We start from the raw sequence: 16839 nt of genomic DNA, 5'->3' as shown, positions 1-16839 counted from the left end.
AATACAAACACTGTACCTAAGAAGTTGAAGTGAAACGAATACCAAACGAAAAGAAGGACAGAGGAGGGGTTGGATTCATTGAAATTTAACAGTGAATATGAAACTAGAGGAAAGGGTGGTGACTAAACGGGTGGTATTAGCAATGTTATCCAATAAAAGGCACTTGAGTTATTTATTTTGAGGAAACACACAGGTAGCTTGTCCTGTTTGCTTATGGCTGGAAATTAGGCTCCAGAGGAAAAATTCAGGTATTTTGGTTTATAATTATCACTCCTTCGTTGGGACTGGTTAAAATCTCAGCTGTTGATTTAGCAGTAAAAATCAGATTTTTTACTCTAGTGTTTGGAGTTTAGAAGTTTGTGAGGAAGGACAAACAGTCTTTCTACTTCTTTCATAATCTCAGAGATCAGTAAAATTCTGAGGAGTGCTAAGAGAAGGATAGATTTTCAGTCATATTTTGCTTAGGAAGAACAGTATTAGTGATTTTCTATTTAAATGAAAGCACGAAGCTGGAATTTATGTTCATCATGGATAGTTGTACGTGTATGTGACACGTTAGTTCTTTTACATCATCTCTCCCTCTCCTGTTCCTTCCACTTTCTATCTCTCAGTACCCTTCCCATTTGCAAAGATCTCTCTTCCAATTTCCTTTTATCTGTCTTTATTTTGTTCTTTACTTCTGCTATGGATTTCTCATATGAGAGAAACCGTATGGTATTTAAACTTTCATGTCTGATTTATTTCACTTAACAATGTGTTTTCAAGTTGCATCCATTTTCCGAAAATGACTAATATTTATTCTTCTTTATAGCAAATTAGTATTCCATTAAGTACAGATAACACATTTTCTCTAGCCATCCGTCTGCTGGTGGACATATATGCTGCTTTCGAGATTGAGCTATTATGAATTGTTATGCTATAAAATTGGTATGCATGTAGCATTGCAATGTGATATTTTTAAGTCTTTCAGGAAGTTGATTAGTAGGTGAATATCTAGGTCAAATGGAATTTCTATTTTTAGAGTTTTTGAAGAATCTCAATAGTGATTTCTATAGAGGTTGTACTAATTTATATTCCCACTAGCAATGTAGGAGGTTCACTTTTCACTGAAGTCTCACAAGCATTTATTAGTACTATATTTTATATTTGATTTCTTGATGATTTATGTTCTTTGTGTAATAAAACAAAATCTTGGCATTGTTTTCATTTGCATTTATCTAATGACTAGTGGTTCAACTTTTTTTGTGTATTTGTTTATTTTTTGAGTTGTTTTATATCTTCTAGAAATTAATCCTCTATTCAAGGTGTAACTGAGCAAATTTTTTTCCCATTCTGTAAGTGGCCTCCTCACTTTCTTGGTTGTTGTCTTTGCTATGCAGAAGCTTTCTGGACTTTTGTTTAGAAATTCCCTGCCCACACCTATGACTTCTAGATTTATACCTATTTTATCTTCCAGGAGGTTAAGTTTGCATTTTAATACTTAGATTTTTCATCTGTCTTGATTTTAGTTTACTACATGGTGAGAGATACTGATCTAGCGTCAATCTTCTGTACGTGGATAGTCAGTTTCCCCAGCACCATTTTCTAAAGAAGCAATCTTTCCTTCAGCATATATTTTTGACTCTTTTGTCAGAGATCAGGTGGCTGAGTGTGTCTGGGATTGTTTCTCCATTGTCTGTCCTGTTTTACTAACTCACATGTCTTTTCTGTGTGTGTGTGCTGATACCCTATTCTGTTTTTTTTTTACTGTAGCTTTGTGATATAACTTGAAGTCCAGGATTGTGATGACTCCTGCCTTGCTCTTGTCATCCAGGATTGTTTTGCTAGTCTTGATCTCTTCTGGTTCCATATGAATTGTAGGATTGTTTTCGCTACTTCTTTGAGGAGTGCTATTGATATTTTGATTGGGGTTATGTTAAATATGTGTATCAATTTTGGAAATAAGGCCATTTTGACAATATTTGTTCTGCCTATCAAGAACCAGGGGACATTTTTCCATTTTCTAAAAATCTCTTTGATCTCCTTTTCTTTTGAAGTTCTATAGTTTTTATTGTAGATGTCTTTCTCTTCCTTGATTAGTTTTATTGCTAAATATTTAATATTTTTATGCTGTTGGGAATGGTATTATTTTCCTAATTTCTTTCCCAGTGAATTAATTATTGCTATACAGGAGTGCTATTGATTTTTGCATATATATTTTGTATCCTGTTACAGTGAAGCATTAAGTTCTGATTGGCCTGACCAACTTGGGTTGAGCAAGTTGGATTAATCAGGTTAATGGAAGATTAATCTGCCTCTTGTTATATATAGTGTGTACCCAGGTAAAAATCCAGACTTCAACATTATTCACTTACAACCAACTTGAGTTAGCAGCAGCCCTCAGGAACTGATCAAGTTCGTAAGTCAAGGATCCACTGTACATTACTGAATTTGGAAATTAATTCTAGGAGTCTTTTGGTGGAATATTTTTGGTCTTCATGGTAAAGGATCATGCCATCTACAAATGATAATTTGATTTCTTCCTTTCCTATTTATGTATCCCTTTTATTATTTTTTTTGCCTGATTTATCTGGCTAATATCTTGAGTACTACATTGAACAGGAGTGACGATGGTAGACATCCTTGTCCTGCTGCTGATTTTAAAAGAAAAGCTTTGGCTTCTCTACATTAAATATAATGTTGGCTATTGATTTGTCATAAGTGGCTTTTATCATTTTGAGTTAAGGCCTTTCTGTATCTATTTTCTTCAGGTCTTTTAAAAAATGATTAATGGGTATTGCATTTTGTGAAATGTGTTTTCTGCATCTATTTATGTGATGATTCTGGTTTTGTCCTTTCTGTTTATGTGATGTATTACATTTATTGATTTCCATATGCTGAAATATCCTTGCATTCTTGGGATAAACCCAACTTTGTAATGATGCATGGTCCTTTTGATGATTTGTTGCATTCTGTTGGACAATATCTTATTGAGGATTTTTTACATCTGTTTTTATTCAAGAGATTGGCTGTAGTTTTCCTTTTTAGTTGAGTCTTTGGTTTCTGAATTCCATGAATAAGTTTAGAAGTGTTCCTTCCTTTTACATTTCTTTGCAGTTTGAGGAGTACTGGTGTTTTACCCTCCTTGAAGATATTATAGAATTCATCTGTGAATCAATCAGGTTTCATAGTTGGTAGGTTTTTATTACTGTCTCAATTTCATTGCTTGTCCAGAATTTTTATGTCGTAATGGTTCAGTTTTTGTATTTTTTTTTAGATGTGGGATGTATTTATATGATGTTCTTTTTTATCATTGAGTTTATTGGTACATTTTAGGTATACAGTAGAGTTACATTCATCATTGGGATCTTGTACCTTTACATGACAGGTCTTGGTTCTCATTTTTTCCCCATAACCCCGCATTCCCTTCAGCTCCTCCACCCTTGAAGGTCACAACACCATGAGGCCCAACAGAGCAAATCAGTTAGTCAAGGCAAGAAATTAAAGGGAGAGGAAATATTAAAAAGAGCCAACAACAGGACAATAACGTGACAATGATAATTCAGTACATATCAGTTATAACCATCAATGTTTATGGCCTCAATTCACCAATCAAGAGAAATAGACTGGCAGAATGGATTAAGGAGCAAAATCCAACAATATGTTGTATACGAGAAACACACCTAGTACAGTTCCTGTAATTCTGATGCATTTGTATAGGGATCTGTCCACTTCTGCAAGATTTTCCAATTTGTTGGGGTACAATGTTTCATAGTAGCTACTAATAATCTTCAAATTTTTGCAGTGTCTGGTTTGATTTCTCCTTTTGCAGTTTTAATCTTACTAATGAATTTGTTCTTCTTTTAGTAAGTTTGGGTAAATATTTATCTATGTAGATTATTTTTTCAAAGAACCATCTCTTCAATTCATTAATTCTTTCGTTGTGTGTGTTGTGTGTGAATGTGTTTTGGTTTCATTTCCATTAATTTCTGTATGATTTCCCTCCTTAAACTAGGTTTGCATTTGGACTCTTGTTTTTCAAGTGTCTTTAGATTCTCCATTAGGCTATTTATTTAAGCTCACTCTGTATTTCTAATGCAGTGTAAGCACTGATTGCAATAAACTTCCCTCTTAAAAATGATTTCTTTGTGTCCCATCAATTGTAGTGGGTTGTAGTGGAATTGTCATTTGATTGCAGAAATAGTTTCTTTTTTCTTCCATAATCCATTGAATGTTCAGGAGAGTGTTATTAAGTTTGTAGGTGTTTATAAATTTTCTGAAGTTTCTTTTGTGATTGGTTAGTTTCAATGCACAATAATCTGATAATATACATGAGTGCGTTTAAATTTTGTATTTATTTAAGCAGGCTTTGTGGACTGGTATGTGATCCATTTTAGAGAAAGTTACATGTAATTCTGAAAAGATGTGCATTCTGTTGTAGTAGGGTAGAACATTCTGCACATACCAATTAAGTCCATTTGCTCAAGGGTTTGATTAAATTTTGATATTTCTTTGTTGATATTTTGTTTAGTTGATACATCTATTTATATAAGTGGGATATTGGGATCAACCACTAAGATAGTATTTATGTCTTTTTTATCTTTTATGTAGCATTTTTTATTGAAGTTAGGTACCCCAATATTCAGTGCATATATTTACAATTTTTATCTTTTCCTGTTGGATTTGTCCCTTAAATAATATGTAGTGACTTTACTTCTTCTAATCACTTTTAGCTTGAAGTTTAATTTGACTGAGAATAAGAATGATTCCCTTGCTTGCTTTGGGGAATCTTGTTGATGGAATATTGTTTTCCATCCTTTGATTTTTAGCTTATTAATTTCTTTTATTTAGATAAGTTTCTTGAATGTGACAACTGTTGGGATTCTGTCTTTTTTTTTTTTCTAATCCAGCCTGCCTATCTTTGTCTTTTCATTGGAGAAATGAAGCTGTTTAGATTGAAAATTATTGCTGAAAATGTATTGATTTCTTCCCTGGATTGCATTCTTTTTCTGTTGATGATTCCTTTACTTTTCCTTCTTTGTTTAACTACTCACCTTGCTTGATGTATTCACTCTATCTGAAGTTTCTGCTTTGTTGATACAGAGGAAAGATGATTACACCATGAGCCAGTTCATTTCATTTTCTAGAAAAGAGTTGAAGTAAATGACTCAGATGAACTATGATCTCTGTGTATTTGCATTTCTACCCTACGTGTATTTGTTTTAGGTCATTTATTGATTAAGGTAAAAGTTTGAAGTTCCTCTCAAATTCAGAGAAAGTTGGAAATTAAAGATACTTTTGACCTGATACACAGCATTTTCCTAACTGCTAAAGCTTCCTCCCTTGCCCTTCTCCCATATCCAAAATGTTCATAAAATTTCTAGTCCATTTTATATAGGACTGCCTCAATAGTGAGAAGACCTCTGAATCTGTTATTATCCTCTGAGCTTTGTGCACCTGAGCCCTTTTCTACTTTTCACATTTGTTATACCCCATTGCAGTATATTATTAAGAGCTCAATGCTTTCATTTTGAGCTTGTTGCATTAGTTGAATATTCTGATACAAGGCAACTCAGTGTTTGGCAGCTTGTGGTCTTTTTCTGTCCCCATAATTACTGAGCTCCTTTTGTATCCTTAAATTTATCACAGTTGATTTGCAAATATCCTTGTATTTCTTGAAAAATGGTGATATGAACATGACTTTATTATTCCCATTCCCACATTTTAGTCATTATATTTTATTTCTATATGTTATATAACCCCATAATATATTGCTATTATTTTGAGAGAGACAAACACAGAAACAGATAGAGACAGAGATGGAGAGACAGTGATAGATTTTTGCAAAGGTACTTTTATATTTTTCCAAGTAATTGCCATTTTTTGCTCTTAATCTTTTCCCAAATAGATCAACTCATCTATCTGTTATAATTTGCCTTCAGTATTTCACATTTCTTGAATTGCTGCTCTACAGCAGACAAAATTTCTCAGATATTTTTCTGACACTATCTTTATTTTGCCTTCATTTTTATATATGTGCTGCCAAAGTGATCAGTTGCCTTCATTTTTTGTAATACAAGGAGTTTTGGGTTTTTGTTTGTTTTGTTTTGGGTTTACTTGTTTAATTTTTTTTCCTTTAAACATTGCAGAGGTTTATTATCATCTGCCTTTCATTGTTTGTATTTGGAAACAGATATAATATTAGTCATTCTCTTGTGTATGTTTCTATTTTCACATTTTACTTTAAAAATCTGCTTTTCATGCTGTCAATTTGAGTAAAAGAGTTGTGGTTTTCTTTTGTCTTGTCCGTCTTTTATCTTTCCAATTTCCTGCAGATGTGTCATGATGCTTTTCAAAAATTTGGGGAAATTTTCAGACATATTTTTCAAATATTTCTTCTGTGCTTAGCTCTCTAAGGCATCAATTACATATATATATTGGAGTGTTGATAATTTCCCACCCATCTCAAATGCTATGTTCTATCATGTTGTTTTTGTAGTTTACTTTGGGTATATTCATTGAGTATAAAATTTACATTGGGTATATATAGTTTACATTGGGTATATAATTTCTGCTCCTTTACTCTATTTTTTGTCTAAGTTTTGGGCCAATTTTGTTTTGATTGTAAATGGTTTCATGTTATAATCATGAGTTAGTTTTTTCTATCCCTCTTGTACATCATAATTTTTAAAATGTTAATTATATAATATATATATTTTAGGAAAATAATGACAAAAATTTTCCTTGCAAGAAAAGGGTGCCTCTATTCTCTAAGAATGTTGGAATTAGGTGCTGTTTTTGAGATGGGTCTGGTTTTTGAGATGCAGCTCTAATTCATTGAATCTCGGATTCAGATAGTCTTGGTTTGTGGATTAGGCCTTTTGCATCATCAGCTAATGAACTTCTGGGTAGTTTCTGTGTTTCACAGACATGTTACTAGCTTTTCAAATTTGACAAATTCTTACCGTTCTTCTGGAGGATTTTTAAGGAGTTTTTCTAGTTCTTCAGTCATGCTCTGGTTTTCGGATTGTAGGGCTAAATTTGTCTGGTCCTCTGCCTTCCCCTTTAGAGGATTATTGCTTTGCTTTACAAGAAAGCCTACAATTCCTCATGAATTTATCTCAGCCTGAGTCCTAGGGTATGAAGTCTGTGTTTTTCACACTCTGCTATTCAGCATATAGTGAGGACCTATAAAAAGTTGGCAGATTTTTTTTTTCTAGACAAAAAGCCAACACATAGCCAACAGATCATAGAGCAAATCTTTATTTTAACAAGATCTGTGTTGTAGTACTGAGGTGCTAGTATATGGGAGACAGCCCAACTAGACCAAAACCCAGGAACACCTTTTCAAAAATGCCATTTTCGTAGCAGCTTGAAGATGTGTTTTATTGAGGTTGAGGAATGAAATCAGAAAACCTTTTGGAAGGTTTGCTGTGAATGCTGGATATGCAAATAAGGGGCCCAGATCTCTCCCTTTTGATCTTAGCTACTCCCAGGAGTCCTCTCAGTTCTCAAAACTGTAACAGTGTCTGGTCCAAGAATTTAGCTCAGCTGAACCACACCTGCCTGGAAATCACAAGATCCTGTGTTTGGTTCCAGGTCCTGGGAGAAAAAAAGTAACAGTATTACCTAAAGTGGAGGGAGGGACTGGGGAAGTGGCACTCTGCTGCCTGGCTGCACTCAGGTGGGAGGAGCAAATGGGGGATTTGATAGCCAGGGAGGACACTGAAGCGGACTGGCCCAGTCTATTTGTGTCCAAGAGGGAGCAAATAAGAGCAACACAGAGAGGCACCCTGGACGCAGACCAAGCCTCACACCTCGATAGCCAGCACAAATGCAAGAGAGACAGGCATTTCACTTCTGTCTCAAAACCAGCCCATACACATCCATCAAAAATGCATAAAGGTTTTTGATTATTTATTCTAATTAATCTCTGTGGGTGTATCTTTTTTGACAGTTTATAACAATTTAGGAGTCTGCATAAAACAAAAATTTCTGTCTCCTATGTAGCTTGTAACTTCCCGGAGTTAAATTCATTCTTGGCATCTAAGCAAATTAATGAGTTAAACAAAAAGAAAGACAAATACCAAATAAACAAAATGTTATTTTGCAGTTTGTCCAAATTGTTTGGTTGTTGGAATGAGACCAGTGATCACTTGTGGTTTTTTCCACATCAACAAACATGTTAATTTTTAAGAGTGAGGTTAAAAACAGTTCAGCAAGGCTTCTGTGTACCTGAAGTTCTTGTTGACCTCTACTCTTGCTTTTGTACTGGGTGAATTGATAGCACAAAGAGATGGATATCTTTTCTCTAGGAACAAAACACATGTTAACTTTATTTTCAAAAGATTTTATTCTCATTCTTTTGAAATGTTTCCTATTTTTTTTTGCCTTTTTTGAAGTGCTGTGTTGGAGGTAAAGTCTTTGATACTGGACATTCCATTTTCAGGATTTTGGGATAGCATATCATTAACATGAGTGTATTAGTTAACTCTTATGTATGGACAGAAGTTCAGTAAATTGTCTTATTTTCAGCCCTGCTTCTCAGTCCTATTCTTTTTTATATCTGATATTTCAAGAGTTATATGACAGGCTATGATCTCATCCTTGATGTATTGATATCATTCATGTGCATTTGGGTTGCTGCTTTCTCAAGTATGGTTTAATTGTAATAAAACATTAAGCTTAATTTTGACTTCTAGAAATTTGTTTCCCACTCTCAGGTATCTTGCACTGGAAGATGATAAAAAGATATTTCCTAAATTATCAGAGGCTTAAAAGTGAATCTTAAGATTCCTGGATGATTTCACCACTCATTAACTTTATCACTACCTTATTTTCTTACTCCTTATTTTTTCATTATTCTAGATTTTACCAGAGGTAAAACATTCGACCTGTAAAATGGTTCAGCTGACAGCTACTCCTCTGAGTGCACTTGCTGATGAGCCCGTGCATATCCGAGTTACAGGCCTGAGTCCTTTCAAGGTGGTGAGCCTTCAGGCATCACTGAGCGATGAAAAGGGGAATCTGTTTTGTTCTCAGGCCTACTATAAGGCCAATGAAGCTGGTGAGGTAGATTTGGAGCGTGACGCTGCACTTGGAGGCGACTACGCGGGAGTCCACCCCATGGGACTCTTCTGGTCCTTGAAACCTGAAAAGCTGTTAACAAGACTGATAAAAAAAGATGTGATGAATAGCCCATTCCAGGTCCAATTAAAAGTCTGTGAACCACTTCCTCCATTAAGACATGAATTGTCCATTGATCCAATTGCCAGTGTGACCTTGGAAAGGTGGTATGTGGCACCTGGTGTCACACGGATTCAGGTGAAGGAAGGCCGCCTCCGGGGAGCCCTCTTTATTCCTCCAGGTGACTAGAATGACTCTGATTATTGTTATCCTGTGTCTTCCTCTTTTAAATGATTCCTTGCTCCATAAATTTATCTTAAGTGTGCCTAATACATATTGCCCCACTTTCCTTTCTTAGAGTAAATGTTGACTTTGGATCAGAACAAGCACATGGTAATACTTTTCTCTAAGTCAATTTTACCTCAACTATTCCTGAGCTTGTCTAAGCCTAGGACTACATGTAATTAGTAATGGATTCCCTACATCATTGAATTTCAAAACTTGGAACTGGTGTTAAATTCATTTCTAACTAAAGGAGGTAAAAGTTTGTGCATCCTTTATATTTGTTGCAAACTTTTGTTCATCACATCACTAGCATTTTGTGACAACAATATTGTACCAAATGCTTAAACTAAAACTCATGAGAGGGGCCCTAAAGGAGCCTCCTGTAGAAGAGGAATTTTTAACACATATGCCTTTTGGGAATACTTAAAGTCAAACTATGGCACCTTTCATCAGTAAAATCACACACACACACACACACACACACACACACACACACATTTTTTTTGTTGCCTATAATTTTTAGACCTTTTAGATTTCCTGAATCCCATTTGTGTATCTTTGGTTGTTTAAGAGCTTCTACTCCAATTTTTATACCGTTGTTTAAGATATAGAGACAAATCTCTCATAATCCTTTCCTGTAAAGGTTAACATGTCATCAACTATGTTTTCCATCAAAATGTCTACATGTTGTGCTCTATTACTATTACATATTAATTAGACCTTTTTCTGGCCCAGGTGTAAAGCTGAAAATGTGGGACTGTATTTGAAAATTATACATTAAATGCAAACATCTGATACATTTTTTGTGCTGTTGCCAAATTTTTATTGTTTCCCTCACTGTCACTTCATCTACAGTTACATTCTGTCTTGTGCTTTTTCAGGAGAGGGCCGTTTCCCAGGGGTAATTGATTTGTACGGCAATACTGGTGGACTCGTTGAATTCAGGGCCAGTCTTCTGGCCAGTCATGGCTTTGCCTCCTTAGCTTTGGCTTTTTTGGCTTATGAAGACCTGCCTGCCTATCTGGAGAAAGTAGATTTAGACTATTTTGAGGAAGCTGCTAACTTTCTCCTGGGACATCCTAAGGTAATTTTTGTGTTTAAACTGTCTTTACCTACCTGGTTTTTAAATAGCCATAGTACTTGGTGACTTCCCTTAACTTCCAGTGGAGTTCAAATTCTACTACACGTCCACAGAATTCGTGTGGATGTATTTCTCACCCAATGTCTTTTGTTCAGAAAAACAAAATTTATAAGAAGTTAGCCTGTATTCTTCTTGATATCCAAAGATGTAAGTTTTTCATTTAGACTAAAATGAGGAATATTTGTGGCTGCATTTCATATGGGTAAGGGATTTGGGCAAGTTACTGAATTAGATTCTCTCATCCTCAGTGTCTTTTACAGTATAAATAATATATGTATGTATACATGTATTATACACACAAACACACACACACACACACACATATATAATGCTACTATTTCTCATGGTCTTGGTGAGTTTTGAAGAGAATTACACGTGCAATGTGCTTATTTAGTAACTAACGATGCTAATCACTCAATAAAAGTAGGAAATTATCATTATTATCAGTACCATCTCATCATTTTCCTAAACCTGACAGACAATATGTATTTCTTTGAAGAATTGATATGGAACTTTAAGAAAACTTAAACATGGCCAGGCATGGTGGCACAGGCCTGTAATCCCAGCACTTGGGAGGCTGAGTCAGGAGGATCGCTGTGAGTTGGAGACCACCCTGGGCTACATAGTGAGTTCCAGGTCAGTCTCAAATACATAGACCCTGTCTCAAACAAACAAACAAACCAAGAAAAAAAAAGGAAAAAAGAAAACTTAAACAAAATACTCCAGTATTTTACAATCCACATCTTAAATATGTGCTTTGCCGTTATATCAGGATTGGTGCTTGGTATCCCTTGATGATTTTCTTTTTTTTTTTTTTTTTTCTCTCCTAAGAATTGAAGTAAAATAAAATCCAATGAGTAATAAATATTCATGTATGCCCAACAAAAATTTTGTCAGGATTACAATAAACTGAACAACAATTACCTATACTGTTCTGATGTACCAAGACTTTAAATATCTCTCCTAGATGCTTCTAGTGAAATTGTCCTTGAACTGCCAGTCAATGTTATAATTATGCCAGCCCTTTGTCTTGGATGAGAAAAGTGAGAGATTATGTGATTCTGCTCTTTTACGTCTTCAGCCTTGTTCCCCTTATACTTGCTTGCAAGCATGTTCCATCCCTATTGATGCAATTCTGCATAGCTAGTTAGTGACCAACAAGATTTCTTTCCAAAGTGCTGAGTATATCCATCCTTGCTTCGCAGAGCCTCTTCTGAAGAGTGGTAGACTAGAGATCTTTCAGTTCCTTTCAGGTTATGCTTTTCTACCAATTGATTTTATGCAACTTCTACGAACTTATTCTTGATTCCAAATTTGATGGCAAAAATTAAGGCAAGAGTTATTTTTCCTCCAAGGATCATAAATAAATTAGATAAAGTCTGCACATATTTGAGTCACCTTGTTTCACTATTTATGTTATATGTGATTTTACTTTATCTTGCATGGCCAATTGCATTGAATTCCTATGTCTTCTTGCTTTAATGGTGAGTATCTTTTATATTAAGAAAGAATTTTGAAGCAAGGGTGGATTTTGGAAAAGGGATATGTTAGTCAAGGAGTACAAATTCCGAGTAAGACAGGGAGAATAATTTCTTTTGATCTGTCATATTACATGGTAACTATGGTTAAGAATGATATAGTGCATTTTTAAATAACTACAAGAGTAGGTTTCAAATGATCTTACCACAAGGAAAAGTACATATGTAAAGTGATAAAATACATTTACTAGCCTGATTTGCTCATTCCAAAACATATACTTGCAAATATCACATTATACCTCATAAATATATACAAGTATTATGTGTCAATTAAAAGAAAAACTTAGAAAAGAATTTCATATATTTTAATTGATACAAACCATCCTTTAAAAATTATATATGAGCATATATGACTCATTTTGTTTGTTGAGGGATTATTCCCTTATCCCAATTATTTCTCACATTTCTGCCCACCAGGCACAAGTGGTATATTCAGTCATTTTTTTCTAAATAGCAGAAAGATAACTCTTATGCATCTGTTGATAAATGACTTGAAAATATGGAAGACCAATTAAGAAAAGAATGTGAAGAGAGTAAAGGTGCTAGAAAAATGTCTGAACCTCAGTCCTTTGCAAGCAGTAAACAAAGATAATCATTCTTAACTGCATTTTCTGTTGTAAACAATAATCATCATTAACTTTTTCTCCTTTGCACTCCCAAATTACCTGGTGGCTGAGAACTGTGTATATATATTCTACATCATAAACAACTCATGGACAAGTTGTTTCCCTTCCCTTCAATTCACCTGTGCTCTTTTCTTTTAGGACTCCATCATTTCTGGCCTATCTTATTAAACTAAGCTCTGGCTTTCTGCTCCCATTCTTTCCAGTAAGAATTATACAATTGGCATTTTAAGGACATAACTGTTTTGCTCACTTGTGCAGGATCTTCTCTTTGACTAAATGATAAAGGATAAAAGCCAGGCTTCCTAGTCTACTAGGCAAAATATATTATGATTTGACTTCTATGTACATAGTCAGCCTTATTTTCCTCTATCTTTCAATTCTGCTTTAATGCTGCTCTTTAATTAGGAAGAGTCAAGGGAGCTTATATCTTTTAAAAATGTTCATTATCACGGTGTCATTTTTTTCCACCTTATTTTTCTGTTTTCCACCTTATCCTCCAAATTCAAGTATGAAGATATACCTGTAGTTCCCTAAGTCCACTGGTGTTTGCTGCCACAGCTTTTACATCTGTCCCTTACATGGTGAGTCCATTCTAGCTACATTTCCCGGGAACATGGCTAATAGTGGTTCAAATGACATCAACAAAGGCATTTTTATCTCTTGTAACATGTATTGAAACAGGTGGCTCAAACTTTGATTCATATAATCAGTGACATATCTCATCAAGCATACTGGGCTGATATTTTTACAACTTTCTAGATTTATACTCCAGGTCACCAGATGTCTGGCAATATCAGGCATTAAGTCAAATGCCAGCATCTTAAGCTAGAAAGAATGGTCAGGAACATAGGCTTTCATGATATGATTTTGTATAACTTTGCCTGAGGAAAAAAAGTATGTAATGACCATTAGCAGAGCCTGAAAAAGTGTGTTTTACAGGGCAATAATCACACAAGATTAAGGTCACCCTAGTCTTGAAATTAGCAATGCCTCCGAACTTCAGCATACAATACTATCTCTTCTTCTAGCTGCCATTTTTTATATGAAGACTCAGTTCATACCAATTTCCTCTGAGAGTTCTTCCTTGACTTTGCTTTATTCATTGCCTATCTGCCTTGGTAGCTTTGTCTGCATACATTCTTATATCATAGAACTCATAATACTTGAATCACCTTGATTTTTGTTATTGGTTTTCTCTCACATCTTTCCATCTGCCAGGGAATTCCTTCATGCCAAGACATTGTGATTTTTCCTCTCTTAATTTCTTAGTTTTTAAGATAAGGTGGATAATCTAAAAATACTAATTGATCATTGACAAAAGAGGAAGCTGCGCTAGGCATCAGTTTGAGATCCTTTTTGAAAGCAAAGTATAAGGCCTTATGCCCAAGGTTTTTGGTCCATCCTGCTTTCACCTTGCTCAGTTCCTTCTGAATTTGTAGAGAGCAGAACTGGTACAACAAAGTTTACTAATCTATTGTCCCCTGACTCATATTACTTACAATAGTACATACACGTTACTTATTTTACCACATTTCTTCAGGATATTTAAAACTGAAAAAACCAATCACTACACTCAATCCATATTATTTAGTTAGCAAAGCCTGATAAATTTGCAAAAGAGCATTTCCTTTGAATACGCAATTTATATTCCAGAACTCTATACATGAGATACAAGAGCACAGGGGTAGGGTTTTTCACTTTCTTTCTTTCTTATGTAATTAAAAGTTCTTCAGGTGTCTGAAATTATGGGTTTTTCTTTCAAATGAAAAGACAGAATAACATTTCCTTTCCATTGTTTTCAGGTCTGTGGTCCGGGCCTTGGGATAGTCTCCTTATGTAAAGGAGCAGAGATTGGACTGTCTCTGGCTATTCATCTAAAACAAATCACAGCCACAGTGCTTATCAATGGGCCTAACTTCGTTATTTCAGTTCCACAAGTATACCATGGTCAGATCAGGCAGCCTGCACCCTTCTCTATAGAGCATACATCCACCAATGCCTTGGGATTTGCAGAGTTTTATAGGAGTTATGAGGGAATCGGAGCTGAGATGAGTCAGCATATTCTTCCTATTGAAAAAGCCAAGGGACATTTTCTCTTCATTGTGGGAGAAGAAGATAAGAATATCAATGCCAAAGTATATTATGCACATGCCACTGAACAGCTGAGGAGAAATGGGAAGAACAACTGGACGCTGCTATCTTACCCTGGGGCTGGCCACATGATAGAACCTCCCTATTCTCCACTGTGCCTTGCTTCCAGGATCTCTCTCTTGTTGACACCCATTCACTGGGGAGGAGAAGTTATCCCACATGCAGCAGCACAAGAACATGCTTGGCAGGAGATCCTGAAATTTTTTGGGAAGCATCTTATTTCAGAGGTGACCAGTCAACTGTGAGAAGACTGGACATTGTTGGGAAGTAGAGAAGCAAATCTGTGTCCTGCATCTTCTTTTGATTTTCATGGAAAAATGAGCGTTCTGTTACTGTAAAAAGGAAGTCATTGTAAGAAAATAGCAGCATGGGTGAAAATCCAAATGTCTTGATTTTTGAAAAGGAACAATGGCTTCCATTTAATGAAATGTGCACCAAGAATCCTATAATATAGAAATAAGCACACGGCTATACCTGCTCTAAAATATTCAGCATCATAGCAATTCTCAAATGTAGCAATTATAGGGGAACAAGTTATCAGCAGTGAATCACAGAAGTGCGTACGAAATAAATAAATAATAAATAAAGAGAAGTGCATACCAATCTTTGTTAATTTTCTAAAATTTAAATAAATGCAGATCTCTCATGTTTGAGATATGCTTATAGTCAAGGTTGCTTTATTGGTTTGGGAAAGCAATTGCTGGGTAAAGGATGTATTATTTTAAGACAATATAAAAGTGTGGATGGAGATGGGAGGAGAGTCCCCGCGATCCTGGCTCTGACTCCCATGACGCGGAAGGTTGTGGAAGAATCAGAAAGAGATAAAAGCATAGAAGCAAAGTTTGTACTTTTATTCAGCAAGCATGCAAGAGTACAGCTGCCTTCTCTCAGAGAGACAGGCAGGGGTGACCTAAATGGAGCCACCGTTGGAGGAAAGCTAGACTCTTTATAGTAATGGGGAGCCTATCCTGTCTCTGGGCTGAGGGCGCCACTACTTGATTAGTTGACTGGCTTGTTACTAGGAAAAATGGGGAAGGGTCTCTGGGGGCTTTTCGCACTTCTGGGTCAGGTTTCCTTTTTTGCTTTTAGCTTTGCAAACCAAGCTTTTCAGGATACAGCATAAAGAGGAAATGCAACTGCAAGCTGACAGCTCTTCACAGATGGTTAAGCCTGTTCAACCATTTGTCTAAACATGGAGCTTGGGGGGGGGCTCCCTCATCTTTCCCCAACTATAGGTTTCTATCCTTACAAAACCTCAAATGGTTGTAGGGTGGGGAATCATTCTTCAATCCATAGTTCAAAAAGCTAATAAAAGAAGATTTTGTTTCTAGATATATAAAATATTTTGATATTCTAAACACTGAGGGAAGAGAAATATGAATTTCATAGAACTAGGCTTGGGAAAAGTACCAGATAATAAAACTTTTCAGGTTTCTGGATGGTAGTCTTTGCGACAAATTCTCAACTCTACTGCACATAAGTGCAAAAGCTGCTGTAATTATAATATAATGTATGATAGTATCCAAGTTCAAATATATATATCTATGTATAGATATATATAGATATAGATAGATATAGATATAGATATAGATAGATATATATATAGTTGTTGTTGTTGTTCTGGGGTTCAAACTCAAGACCTTGCTTTTGTGAGGCAGGCGGCAGCACCACTATGCTAAATCCCTCTATGTTACCTTTTTTATGGACAGTGAAATTTTCATTTCATATCATTTTGACTTAACAAACTATAATAATTTTTGTCATGCATTTAAACATAAACATTATTCTTAACCATGTGATAATGCTAAAAGAAAAGAAAAGAAATTGGCTATAGCTTATATATACTTCACTGGGCTTACTCTGATGAAACTGTACACAAAGCTATCCAAACTATTTTGTCCAAGGGTGATATCGGAGGTTTTCTATAAGGGACAAATCATAGCCCAATATTCTGAGGTGCTGAATTGTGACTGATGGAAGTGAAGGGTGATGC

The 16839-nt window shown here is 35.3% G+C and overlaps 1 protein-coding gene across 3 annotated transcripts; it reads left to right on the top strand.

Moving 5' to 3' along the window:
- Positions 1-151: 151 nt before the first annotated feature.
- Positions 152-15303, top strand: LOC104855490 (bile acid-CoA:amino acid N-acyltransferase). 3 transcript variants are annotated; one of them, XM_010614346.3, is made up of 4 exons: positions 152-248; positions 8848-9346; positions 10272-10474; positions 14498-15303. In XM_010614346.3, the coding sequence occupies exons 2-4, from the start codon at positions 8881-8883 to the stop codon at positions 15089-15091; spliced, it is 1263 nt and encodes a 420-aa protein (XP_010612648.1). In that variant the 5' UTR covers positions 152-248; positions 8848-8880; the 3' UTR covers positions 15092-15303. The 3 variants fall into 3 exon arrangements, with proteins under 3 accessions (XP_010612648.1, XP_019061659.1, XP_010612649.1); XM_019206114.2 differs by lacking the exon at positions 152-248 and adding an exon at positions 2304-2398; XM_010614347.2 differs by lacking the exon at positions 152-248 and adding an exon at positions 2323-2394.
- Positions 15304-16839: the final 1536 nt, after the last annotated feature.

This window comes from Fukomys damarensis, unplaced genomic scaffold (genome assembly GCF_012274545.1).
Source record: "Fukomys damarensis isolate Sample0158 unplaced genomic scaffold, DMR_v1.0_HiC HiC_scaffold_36, whole genome shotgun sequence".
In the NCBI taxonomy this organism is placed as follows: Eukaryota; Metazoa; Chordata; class Mammalia; order Rodentia; family Bathyergidae; genus Fukomys; species Fukomys damarensis.
Note: the sequence above shows the minus strand (reverse complement) of the source record. Positions and strands in the feature narration are given on the sequence as shown.